The 17,462-nt window shown below is 40.2% G+C and overlaps 2 protein-coding genes across 3 annotated transcripts in view; both read left to right on the top strand.

The window, feature by feature from the left end:
- The window catches only part of LOC142488845 (uncharacterized), a 29,389-nt gene extending 20,298 nt beyond the window's left edge, over positions 1 to 9,091 (top strand). The window contains exons 2-5 of the mRNA XM_075589183.1: positions 6,221 to 6,526; positions 7,916 to 7,993; positions 8,357 to 9,037; positions 9,084 to 9,091. Of these exons, the coding sequence (XP_075445298.1) occupies positions 6,221 to 6,526; positions 7,916 to 7,993; positions 8,357 to 9,037; positions 9,084 to 9,091 (1,073 nt within the window). The remainder of the gene's footprint in view (positions 1 to 6,220; positions 6,527 to 7,915; positions 7,994 to 8,356; positions 9,038 to 9,083) is intronic.
- The window catches only part of GABBR2 (gamma-aminobutyric acid type B receptor subunit 2), a 1,005,342-nt gene that overhangs the window by 333,896 nt on the left and 653,984 nt on the right, over positions 1 to 17,462 (top strand). The gene's annotated exons all lie outside the window — the stretch shown is intronic.

Genomic DNA, 17,462 nt, shown 5'->3' with positions numbered 1-17,462 from the left:
TATAGCTTAAATTATAATCATCCTATTCACTAAGATCCAATGAGAGAAACTAATTAAGGATAGGGCCCACTTAGTGGCTACAAATTAGCAGTGTAGGTAAAAGTATAAAGACATTTTTTGTAAGGATATGCTATAAATCACCAAATATCTGTGATATTGAGGAAGCTAAAATACTTTTGCAAATGGAGAAGGCATCAAAACTAGGTCATGTTTGCATAATGGGTGATTTTAAATATCCAGACATAGACTGGGGCAATGAGATTAGCATTACAACAAAAGGAAACAGGTTTTTGGGGTGCTTAAAACCGATTATATGACCCAAATTATTGAGGAATCAACCAGGAGAGGGGCAATACTGGATTTGGTAATATCAAACAATGTAGAAGTGGGATCATTTGGGTAACAGTGATCATACCATGGTCTCATTTGAAATAAATGATTAATAAACAGATTACTTGGGTTCAACAAAGACTTTCAACTTTAGAAAGGCAGATTTTAATAAACAGGATTTATCTACAAGGAATACAATGGGATGATGGTTTTGCAGGAAAAAATGTAGAAGATAAATGGGCAGTCTTTAAAACATTGTTAGAAAAGCACAGCATATACGCTTGGGCAGGGCTCCAGACAGATTTCCTGGGCTTAGGACTAGAGTTACATCTGGGCCCTGACCCCCCGACCCCCCATGTCGGTGGTATTGCGAGCCCCCCCATTTCACACCTCACGTGCCCCTTCTATTTCCCCCCTCTTCCCATATATTTCTCTCCCCTCTGTCTCACAAACCCCCTCTCACTCTCCCCCTCCCGCCTTGCATGTATTTCTTTCCCCTGCGTCTCACTCTTACTCCTTCTCTCCTCTCACTAACCCCCGCTTTCTGTCAATTACCCCACTCTCATTCAGTCCCACTCAATCCCACAAAATACATACCAAAAAACCCCACCACAAAACATAATAAAATGACACCTACCCACCCCCAATATATATTAAAAAGACACCCCCACCCCCAATAAATATTAAAAAGACACACCCCGCAATAGATATTAAAAATACACCCCCAATACATATAAAAATACACCACACCCAAAACATATAAAAATACACCCCAATACATATAAAAATACACTGACAATACATATAAAAATACCTTCACACTCCCCCAATACATATAAAAATACCCCCACCCCAATACATATAAAAAATACCCCCACTCCCCTCCCCCAATACATATAAAAATACTCCCACTCCCCCCAATACATATAAAAATACCCCCAGCCACCAATACATATAAAAAATACCCCCCAATATATATATATAAATACCCCCACCCCCCAATACATATAAAAATACACCTCCCAATACATAAAAATACCCACACTCCCCCCAATACATATAAAATACATATAAAAATACACTCACCCAATACATATAAAAATACTCCCACTGCCCCCAATGCATAAAAAAAAACTACCCCCCAATACATATAAAAATATCCCCACTTTCCCCCAATACATATAAAAAATAGACTTACCTTGTGGATGGTCAGGCCGAGCACTGTGTCTGCGTGGGGCTCCGGACAGCCGGAGCTGCAAGTTGGGCCCGACCTCTTGCCGGGCCCGGTTGCCGGTCCTCTCCCAGCCGGTCCCCTGGCTCTTCCTCAGCTGCAGGCTTCTTCCTCACTCTGCCCCACGCCGAGCTTCCGAGTCAGTGTCAGCACGTGCCAGGCCTCCCTCCGGCGTGTACCGGAAGCAGAGGCCCAGCTTGCTTCGGCGCGCTGACGTCAAAGAGGCCCAACAAGCACCAGCGTTGGAAGCTCGGAGTGGGACAGCGTAAGGAAGTGGCCTGCAGCTGCGGGAGAGCCGGGGACCGGCCGCAAGAAGACCGGCAGCCAGTCCTGGCCAGAGGTCGGCCCCAAAATGCAGCGCCGGCCGGCTGGGCCCCTGCAGCCGATTGGCCCAGGACACCTGTCCCGGCTGTCCCTCACTGTCGGCGGCCCTGCCCATGGGTAATAAGTATAAAAGAAATAAGTCAAAACCAATGTGGTTAAATAAACAGGTAGGGGAGGAAATGGAAAAGAAGAGGAAGCCATTTAGATTCTTTAAGTCAAAAGGGATGGAGGCATCGTATCAGAATAATAAGCAATGTAACAAAAATTGCAAAAGGGCAATCAAATTAGCAAAAATGGATAATGAAAAAAGGATTGCAATAGAAAGTAAGGTCAACCCTAAAAAGTTATTTAAGTACCTTAATAATAAAAAAATTAGAAGAGAAAATATAGGACCCTTTCAGTGTGAGATGGGTAGGCAAATTATTGGAGATAAGGAAAAAGCAGAGCTATTAAACAAATTCTTTGCCTCTGTGTTTACCAGGGAAGAATCAAGTTCAATAGTAGTGCCGCAGCCTCCATATTAATGAACAATTGGTTAACTGAGGAAGAAGTTCATAGGTGGCTTGAAAATATTAAAGTAAATTAGGCATCTGGCCCCGATGGCATACATAGAAGAGTTCTCAAGGAGTTAAGCTCAGTAATAGCCAAACCATTATATTTAATATTCAAGGACTCAATTTCCACAGGCTCAGTACCACAAGACTGGCGTAAAGCAGGTGTGGTGCCTATATTTAAAAAGGGAGCTAGATCACAACCGGGGAATTACAGACCTGTAAGCCTGACTTCAATAGTGGGGAAACTACTTGAAGGTTTAATATGGGATAATATTCAGGAATACCTAATAGAAAACACAATTATTAGTAATAGTCAGCATGGATTAATGAAGGATAGATCAATTCAAACTTACCTTATTTGTTTCTTTGAGGAGGTAAGTAAGAATTTAGACCGGGATAATGCAGTAAATGTGGTCTACTTAGATTTTGCAAAGGCTTTTGATATGGTTCCGCACGAGGTTTGTGTACAAAATAAAGCAAATTGGACTCAGTAAAAATATATGCACCTGGATTGAAAACTGGTTGAAGGGTAGACATCAGAGTGTTGTCATAAATTGAACTTTTTCAGGTTGAGCTAAAGTTGTGAGTGGAGTACCTCAAGGATCGGTACTTGGACCACTGCTATTTAACTTGTTTATTAATGACCTTGAGGTTGCCATTGAGAGTAAAATCTCTATTGTTGCCGATGACATTACATTGTGTAAGCTACTGTAGTAGAATCAGAGCAGAATGTAATTTCTTTCCAGAAGGACTTGGAGAGCCTGGAAACATGGGCAGGTAAATGGCAGATGAGGTTTAATACAGATAAATGTAAGGTTATGCGTTTGGGAAGCAAGAATAAAAATACAAATTAAATGGGGATAAATTGGGGGAATCCTCGATTGAGAAGGATTTAGGAGTGCTTGTAGACAGCAGGCTTAGCAATAGTGCCCAAAGTCATGCAATAGCTACAAAGGCAAACACGATCTTATCTTGCATTAAACTGGCAATGGATAGAAGGGAAGTAAACATAATGATGCCTGTAAGAGACGTGTGCAGAGGTACGCAATGGAGACCGTTTAAAGTGAAACTAAAATTAGGCTTTATTGTGCCTGTCCCTTTAACACAGGAAAACATATGAAAATAAGCCAAACAAAAACCTATCTCCACTTTGCAGACTATCTACACATGTAGTTCAGCCCTCTCTTTACCTGGGTGGTTAGCTAAGCTATTTACCAGCCCAAATATATATACATATATACAGCTATACAACAGTCTCATAATAAAGTCTTATCTGTGTCTTGTAGCTGTAGGGGAAGGCTTCTCTGTTCTCCTGGTGTCCGCACCCTTGTGTGCTAAGGCAATGTCAGGATCCAGGTTGAGAAGTATTGTCCTCTTTGTCTTGCTGGCAGCGTGCAGTTTCTTTGCAGCTCAATACATCTATTTGTTCCCCAGGTCAGCCCAGTTGAGGACTAGGAAACTCTCTGTCTGTCTGTCCTTCCTTGGTTCAGCCCCCAATTGTGAGACTAAGGAATCCCTCTTCCTGTGTCAGAACAGGCGATTTCACCGAGCTGTTATTAGCAGGTGGGGTTGATTGCAGCAGCAATTAACCAGCATACTGCTGGATTAGAGGCAAGCCTGTTAACAGGGATAAGACCCTGCTACAATGCCCCTTTAAAAAGCATTAGTAAGACCACACCTTAAATATGGAGTACAATTTTGGGCACCCCATCTTAGAAAAGACATTATGGAGCTAGATAGAGTGCAGAGAAGAGCCACCAAATTAATAAAGGGGATGGACAATGTAACTTATGAGGAAGGGCTAGCTAAATTAGATTTATTTACATTAGAAAAGAGGAATCTAAGAGGGGATATGATAACTAGATACAAATATATTCGGGGCAATACAAGGAGCTTTCAAAAGAACTATTCATCCCACAGGCATTACAAAGCACATGGGTCATCCACTAAGTTTGAAGGAAAGGAGATTTCACCAGAAACAAAGGAAAGGGTTCTTTACAGTAAGGGCATTTAAAATGTGTAATTCATTACCCATGGAGACTGGCAGATACAATAGATTTGTTCAAAAAAAGGTTGAAGATCTTTTTAGAAAGGAAAGCTATACAGTGGTATACCAAATAAGTAAACATGGGAACAATGTTGATCCAGGGAGTCATCTTATTTCCAATTCTTGGAGTCAGGAAGGAATTTATTTTTCCCCTTATGAGATATCATTGGATGATATTTCACTGTAGTTTTTTGTTTGCTTTCCTCTGGTTCAATAAATATAGATATAGGATAAAGGGCCTCATGCAGTAAGCGACGATTATGTGAAATCGGCAAGCTTATCGATTAGTCATGTTATTGGCGTTTTTCCCTCTCCGTATGCAGTAAGTGCCGAATACATTCAAAATCAACCCGAAAACAAATCCGCCCACTCTCACGATGATGAGCCGATCACACACAGGTGTATCGGCGTGCGTGGCGGGGTGCTGTTAGGTTGCACAATCACAAATCTTGCTGAATCAGGCGAAACAAGCATGTTTTTGATTGCGCGCCATATTTAAAGGCAACGTGTACTGCTAATCATTCTCTGTGTTGTTGGGAGTGAGAGAGAGAGAGAGACGCACAGAGCTGGACGATTGAACATTTGCATATTGACTGAGAGACTTGTTGTGTATTGGGTGAGCTTTGTCCTTTGTTGTTTTGTTTACATCTTTGTCTTGTTTTATATGTGGAAGTGGGTCGTGTGATTGCCTGTACATTTCTTGTCTGTTTTTTGTGAGTGCTGGAAGTATGCCCGCAAAGCGTGGGAAGAGTGATGCTGGTGGGAGTGGGAGTGCTACTCGTGCGAGTACGCGTCGGAGTGAACGTTCTGTTCAGGGGAGTGATGTTGCTGGTGCACCGAGTGGTGTTGCTGGGAGTGGGAGTGCTGTTGTTGGGAGTGGGAGTGCTGGTGCTGCGAGTGGTGTTGCTGGGAGTGGGAGTGCTGTTGTTGGGAGTGGGAGTGCTGTTGCTGTGAGTGGGAGTGCTGGTGCTGGGAGTGGGAGTGCTGTTGCTGTGAGTGGGAGTGCTGGTGCTGGGAGTGCTGGTGCTAGGAGTGTGAGTGCTGGTGCTAGGAGTGGGAGTGCTGGTGCTAGGAGTGTGAGTGCTGGTGCTAGGAGTGGGAGTGCTGGTGCTAGGAGTGGGAGTGCTGGTGCTGGGAGTGCTGCTGGTGGCGCAGTTGCTGATGGGGTGTCTGGTGGTGGCGTGCTTGCTGGTGGCCAGCTTTTGGAGGCTCTTCCATTGGAAGAAGGAGAGTCCAGTCAGCACCAGCCAAGCTCTGACCCTAAACCTGCTCGGAAAAAACGTGTGGAGAAGCCACGTAATCCTCGCTTCAATGACCAGGAAAATAGGGCTCTTGTCACTGGCATTCTGGAGCACTATGACAGTATATATGGACATTTAGTAGGTAAGTGTAACTTTACATTTATTATTCAAATACATGTGATCCTAGGTCATCTGAGTTTTGTTCATATGCAAATATGGGTACACAATATCTTTCTATGTTCATTAGTGTGGAAACACAGCTTTTTATCATGCCTTACAAGGACAAATAAACACAGGCGGTCAATTTGCCAGAACTGCATACAATATGAATGCAACCTTGCTTACATGTATAGGTTTAGTAGTGAATGCTCATGTGCTGCACATATTACACATAAAACAGCATGTTTGCTATCACTTGGAACAGCTAGCAGTGTAGGAAACTGGTGCTTATATTATTATTCATTTACCTCATATCTTTTATATGTTTTTCAAGGGCGGACAAGTGCAGCAAGCAAAAAAGAAATGTGGGACACAATAGTCATTGGTGTCAATGCCTGTGGGAATAGTGTCAGGGACAAGTATCATTGTCGGAAAAGATTTGATGATATTAGGTCCAAATTGAAAAAGAAAATACAACACCAACGCGTGCATGCTACTGGCACTGGAGGTGGGCCCACACCACAACGTCTCATATTGACTCCATTGGAGGAGCTGCTTCGGCCAAAATTACTTACCGTCGTCGTGGAAGGCTTGGCTGGTGACCGTGACATTGGAATTTATCCGTCACAATTTCCAGCAGGTGATAAATATTACTGTACTAGGCGTGTCGTTGCTTACAGTTATTTTGCATAGTTACACTGCTTTTTATACTGTCTTCACAATATAAGCATACCTGCATCTATATATGTATATGTCTGATTCTGTATATATATATCTCAAAATAGACATATATGTAGTAGTCCTACTAAAAGCAGTAACTAATATAGCACGTGCCATTGCGTGCTCATTTACATGTGAATTCCCAAAATGCATAGCTGCAGTGGAAGCAATTGATGGTGGGCGAAGATGGGGAACAACAGGGTAGTACACGTGTAACACATGTTCATGAGAAATTATTAGTAGCTACAGGTACAGAACAGAAATATGTATCATGTTATTGTGTATTTTATTGATTTTACTCCGACAAACATGACATTACTGCCTATTTTAAGCATGCATCAAAGAAATTGCATGTAACGGCCTACAAACATCACTGGCACTAACACATCTATAGTTGCTTATGAAAAGGTCCATTTTTGCTTTATGTCATATACAGACAGCATAATGAGGCACACGTAGCATATGTTATGTCATTGTTTTCATAACTTAAACACTGCAGATGACTACTTAGCTCATCTACCATTGTGTTAAAGCAGCTGCAATTAATATCTCATCACAGCATACACTTCAACAGAGGGGGTGGGGTTCAGCACACACACTAATTACAGCCTCATTTCACGGTCAACTTAGTTCACACCATTTGCACCTGTTTCAAGTCATTGAAAGGTGTGGCTGATTAGGCTTTTTGGGGAAGGGAATACCTTTCTTACAACCTGAATAGCACAACTGAAGTTAATCACACTCATTTGAAAGCTTAACTCTAGCTACTAAATGCCCCAACAACTCATTACTTATCAAAGCGTACGTCACACATTAGTTCACTCATATCTATAGTTGAACTACTATGAAAGACACATTATCACACACTGCATGTGTTGTCTTGTTGAGTCACAGCCACATTCAGGTGTGCCACATCTTCGATTAATGTACCACACATATCCTCTACCAAAAACAACACTTTTTGCAATATGACCACCTTCATGATAACCATTGTGAATGGTCATCTCATGATAGTTATGTACATTATGATACTGATATCACTACACAACATATGATTTTTATGTACTCATTTAATCTATTTATCCTCACGCATTACTGCAGAAACATAGTATGTTGTATGTTAGGGAACTCAAAAATTCTAAGTACACAGGCATGTACAGTGTTATTACAACTATTTATGTTCACTTTCACACACATTTTCGGTTAAGGAACTGATGTTGTTAGTTAATCATAAATACAGAACATACAATAAGTGTTTGTTCAATATTTACACATGTAAATGTAAAACTTATGTTATTGTTATATATAGTTGCCCCTGGAGGACATGTGTCACCTGAGATGGAACAAGTGTCTTCACCTGGGTCAGCCAGCTCAACACTACTAGAAGGTGAGTGTATCATTTGCTGGCCATATAATATGTGCTCTTCTATATGTTATGTTGTCATGTGCATTATTTGTTTTGCACATCTTCTTTAAATAGGATTACTTAGTGTCAGTGAAAATTAAGTGTAAGGCAACATGTATTGTGTTAGTGATGTTAATTATCATGTAGGACTTCTGAGTTTAGAGCAACTTTTCATTCATTCATATTTCATACTGAGTCCAAACATTATTCGTAAGTCAAGGTAGTTTTTAATGAGGTTATAAAACGTATGCTAACATGTTAGGTGTTACTTAGGACACAGTACAATTACATAGTAACACAGCATACATTAACATGCCATTTAATAATGTGTACATTTCTTTTTAGAACATCATGGTGATGAGGATGATGAGTATGATGAGGATGACGCCACAGAAGAGACTGAAATACAATCATGTGACCATGAAGAGGTGCCAATAGAAACTGTTGTACCGCCAAATCGTCCATCAACTTCCACATACGATGCAATTGTAGCTTCAGAGGGAAAAATAGTGGACGCAGAAAATCGTCGCCATTCAGACATGATGACAGTGCTGGAAAGGATGATTGGACTGCAGGAAGAAACAGTATCACAATTGGCACATCTCCACAGAGTCTTCATTGAAGTGCCTAAACAGTTGCAAAAAATCAACACCTCATTCGAAGCATTAGTTGTTCAGCAAACACAAGCTAATTACTGGAGAATGACTAATGTACCACAATTCAACACCTCCCAGCCAGGATCTGTTCATGCAGGTCAGTTTTCACCACATTCATCTGATATTCATTCACCAGGCCCAAATGTTACCGGTCAAGTAGCAGACATTGCTGTGCAGGTTCCTGATGACATCCTACCGCTGCCATCTGTACAAATTCAGCAGCAGACACCTACAAAGGAGGCGACAAAAACAAAACAAGACACACATGAAACAGACCAACCATCACTTGTGCAGTGTCTACCAACTTGCTCACATGTGTCACTGGGCACAAGCCCTGTCCGTGAACAGTCACTACCCAAAAGCCCTGTAGGTGAATCGCTGCCCAAAAGCCCTGTAGGTGAGTCGCTGCCCAAAAGCCCTGTAGGTGAATCGCTGCCCAAAAGCCCTGTAGGTGAATCACTGCCCAAAAGCCCTGTAGGTGAATCACTGCCCAAAAGCCCTGTAGGTGAGTCACTGGCCACAAGCCCTGTAGGTGAGTCACTGGCCACAAGCCCCGTAGGTGAACAGTCACTGGCCACAAGCCCTGCCCGTGAAGTGCCAGAGGCCACTCAAAGTGGCTCTGTTGTGCCTAAAGTTGGTGGCAAAAGAAAAAGGAAAATTCAAGAGACAACAAGCAGGCCTGTTACTCGCTCGCAAAAGGAACAAAAAAAATAAATGTTATAATTCAGAAAATATGTCTTTGGCCTTGTTTTGTTGACTTCACATTATCTAATTACTATTGTATGTATGCTGAAGACTGTGTTGTTTCCAAACTTTCAACTATGTTCTTGTACACGTGAAGTTTTGGAAATGTTAACACTCATAATTAATTGTGTTATAAATATTTATGTTGTAATCGTCTGTTCAGTAATGGTCCACCAGGAGCCAGTTGCTAAGTTTAGAGAAGCTGCCATTGACTTTGCAGCAAAACATTGCATTTGGGTGTGTTAATTGATGTAAGAATTGCATATGCATATTAGTCACATGCAATTATTAAAACACCTAAGTAAGTGCAAACATCTTTCTTGTACGTGTACAGCAGGATTATGTGTAAATTATTACTTACCTTTGCCTTGCTTGGCCATTGTAATTTTGTCCTTTAATCAGTTGTGTGTTCGTTTCTATAACATCTCAGAATGTATAATAATATATATACACACACACACACACACACACACTGAGTGAGTGTGAGTGTGAGTGTGTGTATATATATATATATATGTATATATGTGTATATATATATGTATATATGTGTATATATATATGTATATATATATATGTATATATGTGTATATATATATGTATATATGTGTATATATATATATATATATATATATGTATATATGTGTGTGTATATATATATATATGTATATATATGTGTGTGTGTGTGTGTATATATATATATATATATATATATATATATATATATAGTACTATATAAACTGGTATACACAAACTAATACACTTCATGCTTCCTTGTGAAAACACTATTTTAATTATACAGGCCTAATGTTTGAGAAATATCCTAAGTATGAGACTCTAACAGTATTGTGCTTAAACAAATGTTTATTACTTCATTCAATCATGTTTCTCACCATTTAAATAGGTTTCATACAAGGTATACTTAATGCCATCAATGTTGTGTGTACTCCTGCAATATAAAAAAAAAAAAAATATTATATATAAATATATATATATTTTTATAAGAGATATATTTATATATATATATATATATATATATATATATATATATATATATATACACACGTATTTAAACTCATGCAGACAGGGAGTTAACCAGACTTTCACATACACACAGAAATGTAAGCGGGGAAAAAACATTTCTTTTTGCAGGTGTGTTTTTACTGATATGCCTGGCTAAGAAATATTTTCACACACTGTTCTTTGTTAGTTTTCAAAAAAACACTATGTGAACGCATTCACAGTCTAGGGATGTTTTTCACAAACGAGATAAAAGAAGGAGAAATGTTTCTCCCACAGTCCCATATCACGAACCACAACTGTTAACCCAATTAGACAAACAAATCCAATTGGCGTTTGAAATAAGGAGTCAAAGTAGTTACTTTTGTTGACCTTGACAAGGAAAAACAGGAGTTTGTTAGCCATTCAGCACATTCATTTTGATGAGCAAATAACACAGACCTGCACACAGCTTTTGTGCTACTCAGACATGGCTGATGAATTCGTTAACAATATTAATCCCCTTTTAGGGTATAAGTACATGATCTGTGAAGCCATCTTGAACAGTCGCGGACAGAAAGCAAGCACACGCCAAATCGATGATTTCATTCGAGCAAAATATCCTTATTACCAAGACCGTAAGCATGCACGGAATTTTAATTCCTCAATAAGATTCACTTTATCAAGTAATGACTTTTTTGAACGTGACCAGGATAAGCTACAACACACCTATGGTTTCTGGAAGATTGCCCCGGAAAAACAATTTATCCTGAAAGACGGCACTTATATTGTCGTGAAAGGCATATTTATTCCTAATGGCAATAGCAATGTATCCGCTACTACTGATCCGTTTGAATCGATACGTGCTGCAATATCTGCAGCCTCCATTCCTGAAACCCACATTGTACAAGAACAAAAGTACTATGATTATGTACCAAGCCTTTCAGCTGAAATTGCATTGGAATGGGAACCGGAAGAAATGAACCTACCTCCCGACCAATTATTTGAAGAAAGCAGTGGCGATTCCTATGAGCGCATCCTGGAGGAGATATGTGCCATACTGGATTCAGCGGTTGGGTTAAGCGTGGATGAAAATGGCTTGCATTTCTGGAGCGACCAGTTGCAGCCAGGCGAAGAGTTAATTCTAGAAGAATGGTAAATATAACAATCGTTATGCGTTGACTCTGCGTTTAAATTTTTTTTTTTTATGTAACCACCATTTTCACTTTCAATGCGTGGATACAGCGTAACATTGCAGACTGCATAACATGTAGCGATCACAAACAAATTGTTTCCTAATACAATATAGTAGGACCTGAAAGAGTAGTACACATTGCTGACGGAATAAATATACGTACTTTCCTATCCCTTTAAACATATTAGCAACATTTTACCATTACTCTAACACATACCTGTTTTGTTATCATGCAACATCTACAACATTGAAAACCGGGTCCACCACGTATGACGTGGGACCCTTGTCATGGGCCAAGGCGTCCTTAAAAAGGATTAGTGATGTAAGTCCCGCCCCCAAGCGACGTGCGCGCCTCAAAGCCTATTGGCTGTGATGTTTTGTTATAGTAACGGTAACTGCAGTGTGTGATGCGTGCGGCTCAGTGTTTGTAGGCGTACCCTGGGCGTTAGCCGAATGTTAATTGAGTGGGAGGAGTGTTAGCGTGCGTTTCACGCTGGCTTAACATGACGTCACACGTATTGCATTTGCGCATTGTGTTATCGGCCGTGCTTTCTGTTCAAACACGTCTGTTTAAAAAGAATACAGATGTACTCGTTTAGAACGAATGTAGTTTCGTCTTCATTGTATTTGAAATAAAGATGTTATGTTTACTGGTATTTTCAACATGTATTGAACGCACAACGTACGCTTTGTTTTGCGCATGCGCTAACAGTTAGTGGAGCCAAGCGTGAAGTGCGTGCGCACACAAAGATGTGCGCGCACATCTTTCAGTATACAGGCAACGTTCACTTCTTATACATAGTTATGCCTGCTACAAATTTAAAGAAACATTACATACTGATGAACAGTTTTACTTCTAACATATAAGTGAGTGACGTGTGTATCTACACAATCATATAGAGCTGCGTAACGCGTTGTCACGGATGCATATCTAGTAAGGTGCCATCTTTGACCATCATGTGTTTGCTGTATTTCAGAGATGTCGGGGAAGATACAATCGGATCAATGTATGATTTCAGAAGAGTCTACCTTTATATGAGATGATTGTGAGGAGGAGCCACCGACTACTATACTACATATGGAACTAATTTTATATTGCTTGCAGCGCTTATTAACAAACAATTAAAAATGTGATACCCTTATGCCTATATTGCATAAGCACTTAATTAACATAATGATGTTGCAAAAGAGTGCCTCATGAATTTTTATTGAGTGTTCTTTAATGACTACTAACATTTTATGACATGGTGTGTTTTATATATAACAACCATTCCCACTCTGCTAACACATTTGTGTATTCTAATATGTAATGGAACGTATGACTGTCGAAACTATGTAACAATAATAATAATAATATGAGCATGTTCATGTATAGGGCTGCTAGTTGTACGCAGCGATTTACAGACACATGTTTCAGCCTGAGGTCCCTGGCCCGTGGAACGTACAAATGTTTTTTTGCCGCATGAGGCACAGGGAGATAAAGTGACTTGGCCAAGGTCACAAGGAGCCCACACCGGGAATTGAACCAGACTCCCCTGCTTCAAACTATCAGTGCCAGTGTGTGTCTTTACTCAGTGAGCCACTCCTTCTCCCAATGTAAAGGACACTTACAACCAAGTAGCCATTTATTTTTAAAATCTCTTGTTACATGGGTATGTAGATAAAATGGTTTGGGACTGTAGCAAATAATGTTACTGGCCAGATGTTATGGTCCCCTCCAATGCATGATGTTCTGAATATGACATCACCATCATGTTATGAAGTACGTTTCTGTGTATATTTCATTAACCTAACTAACTATAGTTTACTGTGTTTATTAATCGTTTAGAAATACATAGTATAGTCAATATGATGATATAAGCTACCATAATAAAGCTGGTGTTATCATTTGTCGGTGTTATACATGGATCCTACACCAATTGATAGAGACACAAACAGTTGTCTTAAAAAGTGTGTCTATGCTAGTGATGAATGTGCTCCCGTAAGTAAACAAATAAGTACAGTTATCCCCTTTTCTCCAACCACCTCTATATTACATTAATGGAAATTATAAGGAAACATACATAAAATGTGATGAAATGTGAGTAATCATTTTGTAATACAATGCACATGAAAGCTCAAGAGTAGCTAAATGCATATACATGATACAGAAAGTACATATATGTAACATTTGTGTTTAAACCAATATGTTGGGTTTTTAGTTCCAATAATTATAGGAAGATTGAGGTAGCCACATCTTATGAGAGATGTCAGCAAATATACATACCATGATCAGTCATACTGGAGATATACCTATAATGCAAAGGAACAATATATAAATTGCAAACATTGACATGCCATCTTCAGTACCGTAAACAACACAGCAAAGTGTGTATTTGGTGTTAAATGTACAACACCATGTATATTTCATGACATTCAAAATGTAAATCAGCCTGGTGTACACATCATATGGATGTACATGTTACACTGCACCAATAACATTGTATGTAAGCATACTAGAAGCATGAATGATTATGGGCATAATATGTGTTTTGTCTTAGCATAAGGAATAACACAATGCTAAAATATTATTGCTTTGTTACCCAAGTTGTATTCACATACACACAACTAAAGTACAATTGAAGAGGGATTATATAACCTGTGCAACAATAACATACCGGTGCCACATCCCTTTGTGCACACAGCAGAGAAAAGAAAGGTGTGCAACCCATATTCATCTGTGTCCTAACAGAAGGTTATATAAAGAAACATTATTGTTAATATAACATAATTAAACTATAAAAGTAGTACTAGGAACATATGAGTTTGTACTTACAAGAAAAAAATGAATTGATGAGATTCTGTCGTGTCTGGCCACCACTGGCTGTTTGTTCATTTTCAGCAGCTACATGGGTGGGATGCTCGTCTACCAAAGCCTCAGCTAGGTCTGACTGTACATTGTGCCTGAGTGCAACATTGTGCAAAATGCAACAGGCAAGGATAATATCAGACACTTTTTGAGGCTTGTATAGAAGAGCCCCACCAGTTCTGTCCAGACACCTAAACCTGGTCTTGAGTAGGCCAAATGTCCTCTCTATAACAGATCTTGTAGATATATGGGCTGCATTGTACCTGTCCTCTGCTTCAGTTTGAGGGTTTAGCACCGGAGTCAAGAGCCACGGCCTAATTCCGTATCCTGAGTCACCTATAATGAATGGAGCACACATAAGCTGACATTAGTGATCAAATTGTACAATGCCAACATTCCTAAATCAACATGTGTTTTGTGTTAGAACATGTAAATATGTACTCACCCAGCAGCCAACCAGGTTCAAAATGTCCCTCTTCGAACGCATGGAAGACTGAAGAGTTCCTCAGGATAGAGGAATCGTGACTGGAACCAGGGAACTTGGGTACCACATGCATTATCCTCATCGTCGCATCACATACCACCTGTACATTGAGTGAATGGTAGTGCTTCCGATTGCGGTACACATGCTCACTCTGACTAGGTGCAATCAAAGCAACATGTGTGCAATCGATTGCACCCAGCACACATGGTATCCCTGCTATATTATAAAAGCCAGTCCTGACTTCCAGCCACTCTGTCGCCTCTGTAGGAAAATGAATATAATTCCTAGCGCGTCTATTGAGTGCATAGAGAAACTGGGTCAAGGCCCGCGAGAATGTAGATTGCGAGACCCCGCCCACTATGCCCACAGTTGTCTGGTATGACGCGGAAGCAAGATAATGTAATGAGCACAGCATTTTAACAAGCCCAGGGACTGCACGACCTCTGGCTGTGAAAAAATCTAAATCCCCCCTTATCTCCTCATAAAGAGCTAAGATTGCTGCTGAACTCAAACGATAGCGACTTACAATCTCCTCCTCACTCATCCCATCTAACAGGGTTCTCTCCCTGTACAGACGCGGACGAGGCACAAGTTGTCTCCTCTGTCTTCTCCTCTGATCTCCTGTCCCTCTACCTGTCCCTCGGCCTGTCCCTCTCCCTGTCCCTGTCGTATCCGCGTCACTGTCACTGTCCCTCGGTGTGTCCCTCCCTTGCCCTATATGATTGTCTTCATCATCAAGCATGTCATAGAAAAGAATGTTCCTCCGTCTCCTAAACATTCGCAACATTTTGAAATGAGTAGCTGTGAATGAGCAGGTAATGTGCGTCCTTTAAATAGGTATGTGATGATGTCAGGTGACATAGTAAAATGCAAGGTGTTACATTAACATAATAAAGTACTTCTGTGGCAAGCTGTGTGCACTTGTTGTTCTAAGTATTTGTTGTGTGTATTCTGCAGGGAATGATGATATTTGGCAATGATGTGACGTGATGCTTTGTAGAAACATTGCTTGCAAATAAATAGTTGCATGTGCAATGCATGTAAAACTTGTGAACGCAAGAGTCAGTCATGTAATGAGACAAAAAGGCTGAGATTGATGTGGGAAAAGTTTTGTGTAACATGTGTAATTATCCATGTTATTGTGACATGTTGCCAACAATGAATAGTCGTGTGCATATGCATGCATTTGTGTAATGAGGATAGTTGGTATAGAATGAGTTTACAAGGTGTCCCAATGATGAATTACTGTACATGTGCGTATAAGTTAGGTTGAAGTGCTTGTAATGCAACGGTTATAATGTAAATATGCAATGTGATTGCGCGTCCAATAAGTGACGTCATGAAAATAGGGAGGACCAAACGTAGATGTAAACATGAGAATTTAGATGTACATGAACGTTTAAAGATGCGTGACACATTACAAGCATTGTGTAATGTAAAGGAACATGAATATACGGTGTATGTGTGACATGTGTGACATGTGTAACATCATGTAAACAATTGTCGATCAATGCAGTAAAATGTGTGCTATGATGTGAGGTTCTCCTTTAAGAGTTGAGTATAGTATTTTCCCTTGCCACATCATCACATGATGAGTAATGTGACCCGCAAATGCTGCAAACATGTAAAAGTCGAATGTTATGCAAATAAGACACATCAGCTGTGACACAATGCAGGGAATGCCCCCACACTGTAATGCAAATCCCCCTTGTATTGTGAGCAATGAAACGTAAACAGTACTATACTGTTATACGTCCCCGCTCCATTGACTCCATTGATGTACAGAAGATTTTTTTTTTCTAAGTGCCGTTCCGGCAGCCTTAGCGATCGTTCTCCCGTCCAAAATGCCAACTTTAGTTGGCGGGAGAAATCGGCCATAACATCTCAATTTCGTAGTGCCGATCAGCCCCGATAAGCTGTTTTTTTTTGTTGAATCCAGCCGATTTAAAAAAGTGGCGATCAGTGTCGAAAACAGGCTTATCGGCAGGCGACTGGCCATAACCAAATAATCGGCTCCGAAACCTGGCGATATGAAGCACTTATCGGCGCTTACTGAATCTCAAACCCAATTTTGGCTATAACATGGCCATATTTCCCTTATCAACGCTTACTGCATGAGGCCCAAAGTCTGCTATCTAAATCATAGGTTGGACTTGGACGCATGTCTTTTTTCAACCTCATCTACGATGTAACTATATAACAATATCAATATCCTCATCAGAACCCTCATTCACAACACGTGCTATTTAAATAGATGAATCAGCATCAAGTCCATCCCCCTGCACTTCAGAGTCATCAAGTCCCTGTGACCTCTTCATCTTATTATCTTAACAGCTCTTCAGAGTGTTGTACTGTCAATGCCAGAGCTTGCTTGGCATTCATAAATGTTGTTGAATGTGACAAGGATGGTCTTTTGTGTCATCAGTTAAAAAGAAAAAATGCAGGCACTGTACTCTAGTGGGCTTTAAAAAAAAGAAAGAAATTGTGATTTATTCCGGGGTCAACTTTTCTCACATGGACTTTTGTCA

This window comes from Ascaphus truei, chromosome 2 (assembly GCF_040206685.1).
Source record: "Ascaphus truei isolate aAscTru1 chromosome 2, aAscTru1.hap1, whole genome shotgun sequence".
Taxonomy (NCBI): Eukaryota; Metazoa; Chordata; class Amphibia; order Anura; family Ascaphidae; genus Ascaphus; species Ascaphus truei.
This window is presented reverse-complemented; position numbering and strand designations above follow the sequence as displayed.